Source organism: Larimichthys crocea, chromosome II (genome assembly GCF_000972845.2).
Source record: "Larimichthys crocea isolate SSNF chromosome II, L_crocea_2.0, whole genome shotgun sequence".
NCBI classification, from domain to species: Eukaryota; Metazoa; Chordata; class Actinopteri; family Sciaenidae; genus Larimichthys; species Larimichthys crocea.
This window is the reverse complement of record NC_040012.1, coordinates 8357469-8367496: the sequence shown is the minus strand read 5'-3', so window position 1 is coordinate 8367496 and position 10028 is coordinate 8357469. Positions and strand designations below refer to the sequence as shown.

The 10028-nt window shown below is 37.4% G+C and overlaps 1 protein-coding gene across 2 annotated transcripts; it reads left to right on the top strand.

Moving 5' to 3' along the window:
• The first annotated feature begins 1243 nt into the window (after window positions 1-1243).
• On the top strand, window positions 1244-5807 carry LOC104937615 (transcription factor BTF3 homolog 4). 2 transcript variants are annotated; one of them, XM_010753886.3, is made up of 6 exons: window positions 1244-1354; window positions 1842-1901; window positions 3211-3324; window positions 4095-4296; window positions 5208-5267; window positions 5362-5807. In XM_010753886.3, exons 2-6 carry the CDS (start codon window positions 1848-1850, stop codon window positions 5406-5408), a joined length of 477 nt encoding a protein of 158 aa, XP_010752188.2. In that variant the 5' UTR covers window positions 1244-1354; window positions 1842-1847; the 3' UTR covers window positions 5409-5807. The 2 variants fall into 2 exon arrangements, with proteins under 2 accessions (XP_010752188.2, XP_027128060.1); XM_027272259.1 differs by having other exon boundaries at window positions 1247-1354; window positions 1839-1901.
• Window positions 5808-10028: the final 4221 nt, after the last annotated feature.

The window sequence follows — 10028 nt, the reverse complement described above, 5'->3', positions numbered from 1 at the left end:
TGTACAATAGTAACATAGCTGGGAATGGAATTTATCATTTAATTTTATTTAAATTGTACAGGGAATGCCTTCTGTGTAAGAAAGTCTTCATAAATAAGTAGGTGGCCTTTAGGATTAAACAAATCTTTTAAGTAAATTATATTTTTATCAATCAAATTTTGTAAATAGAGTGATTTGTTCCCTATAGCAATGCATTCATTGTTCCAAACAGTAACAGTAAGTTTTTAATCTACTGTTACTACTTAACTGTTATTTATTTCAAAGACTAAATTCTTTAGGTTTTAGATTTACATACTGCATATCTCACTGTTACTTTGTTTTTATTTTACTGTCACTGCTTTTATTTAACTGTTATTCATACATGTGTATATAGTGTTAAAATAGGATATTGTATAGGTGTATATTGTTAAAGTTTTGTTTTTCTTGCTATTGTTTTCTTACTATCTCGCTTACAGTTTAGGAGCTGCGGTAACAAAAACAATTTCCCTGCTGGGGTTAATAAAGTACTTCTGATTCTGAAATGATGGATTTATGTGGGGGAAAGTTATGTGAATAACAAAGTTTCCAGGCTAATAAAGCTTGTTGATGAAATTCCGACATCTTAACTGAGTAATCTTGAGATACTTTAATTACAAGACAGTAGGAACTCCAGCATCCTTAAATACATCATGTGGAATAAGTAGCACAATGAATCTGGAGTTTTTAAACATTCCTTAAATGTGTAGTTCAAGTCCATGAAGTCCAGTAGATCGAAACCACCTTTGGCTTTAGGTTCAGAAAGCAGTTTTTTATTTTTTAGATGATGCTTGTTCTTCCATACAAAATTCATAAATATATTATGAATTTCTTTACATGTAGAATCACAAACATTGAGTGCTGGGTACAGGAATCTGGAAACACCTTTAGCTCAGTGACCTCCTCCTCCTCCTCCTCCACCTCCTCTTTTAGGGGCTGCCCACATGACGTCACATCCACAAACCGCGTGCTCCTGCCCGTGGCTCCAATTGGTCAAGCTAGACGACGAAATATTACAAGGTAACCGGAAACGAGCAGCAAAATAAAAGTTTTAAAAAGCCACAAAATGCTTATAAAATAAACACAAGTAGATGTTTGACGTGTTTAATCCCATTTAAGTGTACTAAAACGTGTATGCGTCACCCTTTAGCGTTAATGTGTTCTCTGCATGAGTCAAAAACTCTTGGTGTATGGCGCCACGGTCGTTTTATTGTGAAAATCCTAACAGGAAGTGCGTGTGACCGCCGCTGCTTGACGCCGCGGGTTAAAGCTGCTCTCCCTCTGCCTCGTTTAGCAGCGAGAACAGTTCAACCGACTGTCACTTTATCCCTTTTAAAAGGTAAGATCTGTTTGAATCTGTGGCTAACATCCGAGACGATTTGTTCCAGCGTTTGATTTGAAGTCGATGTCAGCCGTTTGTTTTGGCGGGAAACAAACAAAAATCGTCTTTTTTGTTTTTAGTCTCGTTTAGCCGAGTTAGCCTCGGTTAGCAGCGTGACTTAGCCACAGTTAGCTCGGGTAGACACGGGTTAGCTGGGTGTCATCTGTATGATTTTAGGTTTTAGGGACTTTTTCTTTCAGTGTTTGGTTGTTTCCATGTGGAGGGGGGCTTCAGTATAAAGTGATCAGCTGATCCTGTTAGCTCAGTGCTAACGTGTGAGGATTATTGCCCAACATGTCCACTGCGTTCAAGTAATCACATGTGCTCCACTAACCCGCCTGTTGAGTCCTGAAACTGTGTTTTATAGCTTGTCATTTGATCTCATGTTTAAAAAAAATAACATGTCTAATAGTTTTTATATATTTTTATTTTTATTTCCAAGCAGAACACTATGAATCAAGAGAAGCTCGCCAAACTCCAGGCACAGGTCCGGATAGGTGGAAAGGTACAGTAACTATTTTATTTTTATTTTTTATTTCACTCTGTTAGTGTGGACAAATCTCATTCAGGGCTTTAACTTTGTCCTCCTGTTGGCTCAGCTGTTCATGTGAAGGAGCATGATGGCATTCAGCATCTGTCCCTCTTTCCTCCTGACCTCAGCATTCCCTTTATGGAGCACTGGCCCCCTTCATTTATGTCCTCTGTGGCTTTGTTGGATTAGATCAGATATACTTTATTCATCCCACCACGGGGAGATTTACTTGTTACAGCAGCAGAGGAAAGTGTAGCATACGCTACAGAATTAGGAAAAAAAATAGAAAAGACAAAAAAAACATTAATATAAAACAAAATAAACAGACAGAAATATCTATGACATACACAATAAACATGAAAAACAGACAAGTACTGAGGATAAAAGTGGCATGATATATAAAGAGTATTGTAATGTAGGGAAATGTATTGTAAAGTCATCAACCACACACTAGGTGGCGCTATTTGTTGTTTTTCTTACTGTGACAGAGGCCTTTTGCCTTTTTTTCCCCCCCAGGCTGCACCACAATAATCTCAGAGTCAAGTACATTAACTTTATACAAGTCAACTTTATTATCAATGCTGCCATATGTACAGAGGATTGAAATTGTTTCCCTTTTATCCCGGTGCAAACAGCAATAAACATGAAATATAAAATAAGTAAAAGATGTATAGATATATTTAGCTGAAGTAACAAGAAGATTGCACAGACTGTACTCACAAAGTGAGTTACTTCTCAGGCAAGAGATTTTTGATCTCTGACGTTGGTTAATTAGAATTTATAGCGTGTAAGATCTTTGAAGTTGTTACTGAAGCTGTAAAGTCTGTGGTTGAATAAAACCAAAAGTTATGGACCTCCTTGAATGAAAGATGGTCAGTGAAAGTGTCAGAGATGAAATCCTGTGTTCAACATAATTGAAATTGAGTGAAACAATTAAAACGGAGAACTTTTCTTCTTCTTTTTGGGAATCGGCTCCCTCTTTTGTGGACGGTATTTAGCTTCACCCATCAAAAGATTGTTTTGTGTCTGTCAGATCCAAACAGTGCCTCTGTCACTGTTTGGGTAAAATCTTATTTAAGTCAAGTTACTGATTTAAACTTGCTGTGTTAACCAATTCTAGTTCAGGGCTTCACCACAGCTGCTACCTAAAAATGAGTGAAAACCGTCCTGTGTACATTAATAAAGTCTGACATGACCCAGTTGGTATTGAACTGTATTTGACATTTTGTTTTAATTCCCTTCTCTGATCCCTCTTTGACATGCACACCTGTTCATTCCTCAGGGAACGGCCCGCAGGAAGAAAAAGGTTGTTCACAAAACTGCGACAGCTGATGACAAAAAGCTCCAGGGCTCACTGAAGAAACTGGCAGTGAACAACATCGCAGGGATAGAAGAGGTGAGTTTTCAAAGGGAAAACTAATTTCAGCGTTGTTGTACTGCTTCGACATGTCAGAGCGTCCTGATAAGGAAAGATTAAAAACACGGAGAAGCCTAATCGGTGTTCTCTCATCATGTCATCTACTTCTGTCCAATAAAATTAAGATACTTGCTGCAAATTCAACTAAGATCCAATTGAAGGAACTTTTTTACCTGCTTAAAGTTTATCTCTGGAGTTTTATCCAAACAGATTCTCTGAGGATAGAAGATGTTATATGTTGTGAAGCACTTTAAGACAGATTTGTGCTCCATGTTCATGAAGCCATGAGGTCGATTTTGACTTCTGTGCTTTTTAAAGCATGTCTAATTCCCCCTTTTTCCAGTTGGTTGTTATTTTGAGTTGACCTTTTTGTCTAAAGGTGCATTCAGACAGGATTAGGAGCTGCAGCGAAAACTCAGCTTTTTCCATTCATTTGAGTGGGGGTGAGTGCGTTTTTGGCTGAGGCCGTGTGGGAGGCAAGAGTGTCAAACCCTCCACGGTCTAAACTCTGATACTCTACCTGTTGTGTTTTTAGCTTTGCTTCTAAATCTGAGTCTGACTCACAATTTACACTGCAAAGTAGTGACACAAAGTCCAGCCCCACCAACACAACGCTGGATTTGCTGTCTGAATGTAACCTAAAAAAAATAGAAAACAAATGAAAAATAATGTCATGATGGTGCAAAATCTTGCGTGAGGTTTTCTTGGCTCCACGTCTGACTGTTTTTTTTTTTCTTTCTTTTTCTCAGGTGAATATGATAAAAGATGATGGGACAGTGATCCACTTCAACAACCCCAAAGTGCAGGCGTCTCTGTCTGCCAACACCTTCGCCATCACGGGCCACGCCGAGACCAAGCAGCTGACAGAGATGCTGCCGGGCATCCTGAGCCAGCTGGGAGCCGACAGCCTCAGCAGCCTGCGCAAGCTGGCCGAGCAGTTCCCACGGCAATGTGAGCACACGCATACACACTCACGGTCACAATGTCAGGGGTTCTCTGTGATGTGTAATATCGGACATATTTGTAGTTTGAGAAGTTTTGGCAAAGTTAGTAGAAAAGGAAGGGAGCTGTAGAGACAAAAGCGACCGCTTTGCAACGCCAGGATCAAAGTTCAGGCCTCTGTCGGCAAAAATACATTTACACAAACATTTATAATCCATGTTGAACTTAAATCAGAAACCTTACTGAATATACTGCCTTCTTAAAACGTCAGTGTTTGTGTGACAGCTTTGTGCAGAGGAGAGTTTTGTTTGTTTAGAATCACTGCAGTAAATCTGACTTGGAGAAACCAGTTACAGAAGCAACGTGGACTGTGAGGGGAAAGGGCGAGAACTCCCAACAGCAGAAATATGAGCAATTAGAGACTGATCATTAATAAAGGTGCAGATATCTGAGATGATTGAGTTTGAAGCAGCCGGCCTTAGCATTTTGCATGTAGATGTAAAATAAACTTGGCGAAGCGAGCACGAGAAGCAGGAGCAGCTTTTCCACATGGCGACGTAAGTAATCGAGTGATTACTGCTGCACGGTGAAAGCTGACGAGCAAAGGATTCAACCAGTTCAAACGCTGACAGAACAGTCTCATTGTCAGGTCCAAAACAGTATTTCATCTCCATGTTGGCCAGGACTTTTTCCACTTCAGCGTCCAGGTTTCCTCCAAAGTTTTAGCAAAACAAGAAAACTGACATGTTGGACAATGTGTAAAAGGATTTTGCTTTGATTAGAAAAATGTAGCCCCTCTATAAACCTTAGAGCGAGGCCTGTTTTTATGGAATTTGACAACAAGATGTGTGAAAACACTCAGACATAAACCTGTCACAGTCAACTTAAGTCAACTTGTGATTCACTTTTATATTTTGCAGCGATGGACATGAAAGCAGTGAAGGAGGAGATTGCAGAAGAAGAGGACGACGATGTACCAGGTATAGAGACATTTTCATCATCATAATACTTTTACAAACGATGTGCGTGCTTCCGAAACTTAAATTTTGACTCTTGTTGTTTTTTGTCTTTCAGATCTTGTGGAGAACTTTGACGAAGCCTCAAAGAACGAAGCAAACTGATGAATCTGTTTACTTGTTTTTTTTCTTTTTCTCCTCCTCCGTCAACCGTTTTATTTTTTACCTCCTTGCGGACTCACAAAGGGCATTTCCTCTTGTGGGGGAAACGGTTGTTAAAGGTGCAGCGCATCATCTCTGGAGACATGAACCACTTCGGTTTAGCCTGCCCACACAACAGCACAACAACAACAACATGCAGACACAGTAGGTTTTCATTTCAGTAGGCCGTGGACACACCAAGAAACAAGGACTCAACTTCTTTAGAAACAAGCTTTCTACATGGTTAAACATGGCTAGTATTTAAGAGATTGTATATTAAATTACAATTGAAGTGAATGAAGAATTCACTTTACATTATAGTGGTGATTTATGAATTTAATAAAACATTTTTGGGCTACTGATGCTCCTCTCTTTCTCTTGAATTTGTTCTGGCTAATGCCAACTGTATTTCTATTTTCCCTCCATGTCTGCTTTGAGCATACTTAAAGCCTTTTCATGTATGTAGTGTTTCTAATGCTCATTTTCTAAATAGAACAAACAGTTAAGCGTATAAACAGCCCCTGCGCTGCTTCCTTTACACTTCCTTGAATTCACTGATATCTGAGCTGTTGTGCAACAGCGTAAATAATAATAAAAAAAAAGTTTAAAACTCAACTTTATTTAGTTAGAACTACAAAAGTATTTCTATTTTTCTCAAACTTGAGACACTTGCACATTGTTAATGCTGCTATAACCGTACATGAGGACATGAATTCAGATATTAACTGATGGAAGAAGTATTCAGATCTTATAAAGGTCCAGTGTGTAAGATTTAGTGGAATTTATTTGCCAAATATAGAAAATATTTGACATGTAAACATGTAAAAGTGTGTTTTCATGTGTGTGTAATCACCTGAAATGAATAATTGTGTTCTTGTTGATTTAGAATAAGACTTCTCTATCTACAGAGGGAGCGGGTCCTCTTCTGCAGAGTCTGCCATGTTTCTACAGTAGCCCAAAACGGACAAACCAAACACAAGCTCTATTAAAAAAAGGGCCTTTTGATGTGTTTCATACCCACTTTAAGTTCTCCCCACTAGCTTAGAAGGGGTGAGGGGTGTTCAGTTGGTTACAGTCTGCAAGCTCAAAGCTAGATGCCACTAAATCTTACACACTGGAGCTTTTTAGAAGTGACAACAGAGCCGTATTTACTACATGTCAGCATTTTAAGTGAGGTCTGAGACTGCACTTTCTGTAATATTTACAGAGATTGAACAATTCCCACCATGAGCAAGCACTTTGGAGACTGTGGCAGAACCCAGATCATTGGTGGGTGGATCATCTAAGTTAAAACTACATTTTATTACTGATGCATTAAAAAGTAAACAGCATTTTAATGTATCTAGCTGCTCCAGATTGTTGTTATTTTTTAGTATATGGTTACATTTACATACCTAATAACGTGTTTTGGATGGTAAATCTTAATCCTTAGCTGTGAAGTTGCAGAGATGGATGTAAATACTCAGGGAGAGGGGTTAACAGAGTTTGGGTGGGTTGCACACATCACCACATGCCGTTTCATTGATCAGCTCTGACGCTTCCTCTGCTGCATCGTGCTGATCAATGAGCCGCTGCTGTCATTCCCTGTGCAGCGGGACAGCTCTGACAAGGTTACCCGGGGATGAGTGTGCCATTTTGGCTCAACTGTGTCGTGCCGTGAGCGGGACAGAGCTGGGGACCCGCCCCGGAGTGCTCACCACACACACACAAACTACCAGCACCACCACCAGCTTCAGCCCGGTTTGAGCCAAAATGTCCCTGCTACTGCTGCTGCTGCTGCGGCTGGACCACAGCACAGGAGCTGCATGGAGCTGAACCGTTTTACAGCTGCGGAAAGATGCACAGTGACAGCTGCATCCAAACAGGAAACTGTGTGAATGACTTGAAAATAAGAGCCCATACAACAACACAGATGTGGAGGGTGGAGGACAGGTTTTTATTAGGGTGATTAAATGAAAATAGAAGTTTTACTGCTGTTGGTGCATGTAGAAAAATAGGTAGTATTTATCCTAGCACATTTTATGAGAGAGAGATAGAGAGAGAGATAGATAGATAGATAGATAGATAGATAGATAGATAGATAGATAGATAGATAGATAGATAGATAGATAGATAGATAGATAGATCTTTTCATCTACTATCTTATCTTATTAAATGTTATTTATGTATTATCTATTTTTCTAAATTCTATTCAGTGTTGTCTATTTCTCTTTTTATGTTTTGCCCTATACAAGATATCAGGAACATTTTCTAGTACAAATTATAAATTATTTATTATTCACGCTGTTTACATTTAGCCTCTCTTATTTTTAAAAATGTAAATATCATTGCTTGTATATTCAATCTCCTCATACTTTGCATACTGTACACTAATATCTACTACTTTGTGTACATAATACACCCTGCTGTATGGACAACACACCAGCAGCAAAGATGCAAAACAAACATCATTCAAGAAGAAACAAAACATTTAAATAACTTACAATATACATAGAAACCATATTTATTCCATCACCTGCACCATTGCACTATCATCAGTCCTTTATCTAGTTTACAAATGTCTATAGATAGATACACATGTCCATATACATATCTATGTTTATGTCTATGTCTATGTTTCATGTTTTTATGTTATGTTTTTGCATCTACCTGTCATGTCCCTTGTCTTTTAAACGGTACTTATGTACCTGTATGTACAATTGAGAGCACAGTGAACCGGAGTCAAATCCCTCATGTGTGTACACACACCTGGCCAATAAAGTGATTCTGATTCTGATGATTGAAGTGTCAGGATTTTTAAAATATAAATTTATTTTCAGTCTATATTAATATGTATATTTGACACCTGAGAACACACCAGGCCAATAAAAGTGATTCTGATTCACGCTCATTTTCTAAATAGGACAAACAGTTAAGCGTATAAAAAGCCCATGTGCTGTGCCTCTTCCTTTACACTTCCTTGAATTCATAGGAATCTGAGCTGTTGTGCAACAGCGTAAATAATAATAATAATAAAAAAAGTGTTTTCATACAAACAAGCTGTTACATTTTAAAACTCAACTTTATTTAGTTAAAACTACAGGTTGAAACATTTGCACATTGTTAATGCTGCTATAACCGTACATGAGGACATGAATTCAGATGATATTAACTGGTGGAAGAAGTATTCAGATCTTTAAAGGTCCAGTGTGTAAGATTTAGTGGAATAGATATAAATGTCAATCTAAGCCAACAAGAACATAATTCTTAATTTCAGGTGATTATACACACACATGAAAACACACTTTTACATGTTTACATGTCAAATATTTTTTATATTTGGCAAATAAATTCTACTAAATCTTACACACTGGACCTTTAAAAGAACTGAATACTTCTTCTACCAGTTAATATCATCTGAATTCATGTCCTCATGTACGGTTGTAGCAGCAAATTTGGAGCAGATAGATACATTAAAATGCTGTTTTGCTTTTTCACTGTCTAATTTTAAAACCCTTCTTAAAACCCACCTCTTCTCATTGACACCATGTAGAGTGTTGACTTTATTTGTATACATGCATATTTTTATTTATTTTTATTTTATTTATTTCATCTTGTGCGGGTAGTGCTTTTTATTTATTTTATTTTATTGTTTTAAGAAAAAAAAACTTTCTATTTTCTACCTCATGTTTTTATTGTGTTTCTATTGTGTTACTTATTGTGTTTTATCACAATAAGTTTATGTGCAGCACTTTGGAAACCTTGTGTTTGCTAAAAAAAAAAGAATCGTGCTATATGAATAAAGTGGATTGGATTGGATGTGTGTATCTACTATATGAATAAAGTGGATTGGATTGGTGATGTGTGTATCTACTATCTAAATAAATCAGGTTTGAGTCGTGCTTTTATTTTGAAATACACAACAGGACGTGCTTGTATTTCCACTCTGGCTGTCTTGACGCTTGCTCCTTTTTCCTTTACACTTCCTTGAATCATAGTATCGGAGCTGTTGTGCAACAGCGTAAATATATTTTTTTTAAAAGTGTTTTCATACAAACAAGCTGTTACATTTTAAAACTCTACTTTATTAGTTAAAACTACAGGTTGAACATTTGCACATTGTTAATGCTGCTATAACCGTACATGAGGGACATGAATATCAGATGATATTAACTGCTGGAAGAAGTATTCAGATCTTTAAAGGTCGTGTGTAAGATTTATGTGGAATAGATATAAATCTCATTTAAGCCAACAAGAACATAATTTTCATTTCAGGTGATTTACACACACATGAAAACACACTTTTACATGTTTACATGTCAAAATATTTTCTATATTTGGCAAAATTCCACTAATCTTACACACTGGCCTTTAAAAGATATCTTCACCAGTTAATATCATCTGAATTCATGTCCTCATGTACGGGTTTAGCAGCAAATTTGGAGCAGATAGATAGTTTTGCTTTTTCACTGTCAATTTCTAAAACCTTCTTTAAACCCACCTCTTCTCATTGACACCATGTAGAGTGTTGCTTTATTTGTATACATGCATATTTTTATTTATTTATATATATTCATCTTTTTGCGGGTAGTGTTTTTATATTTT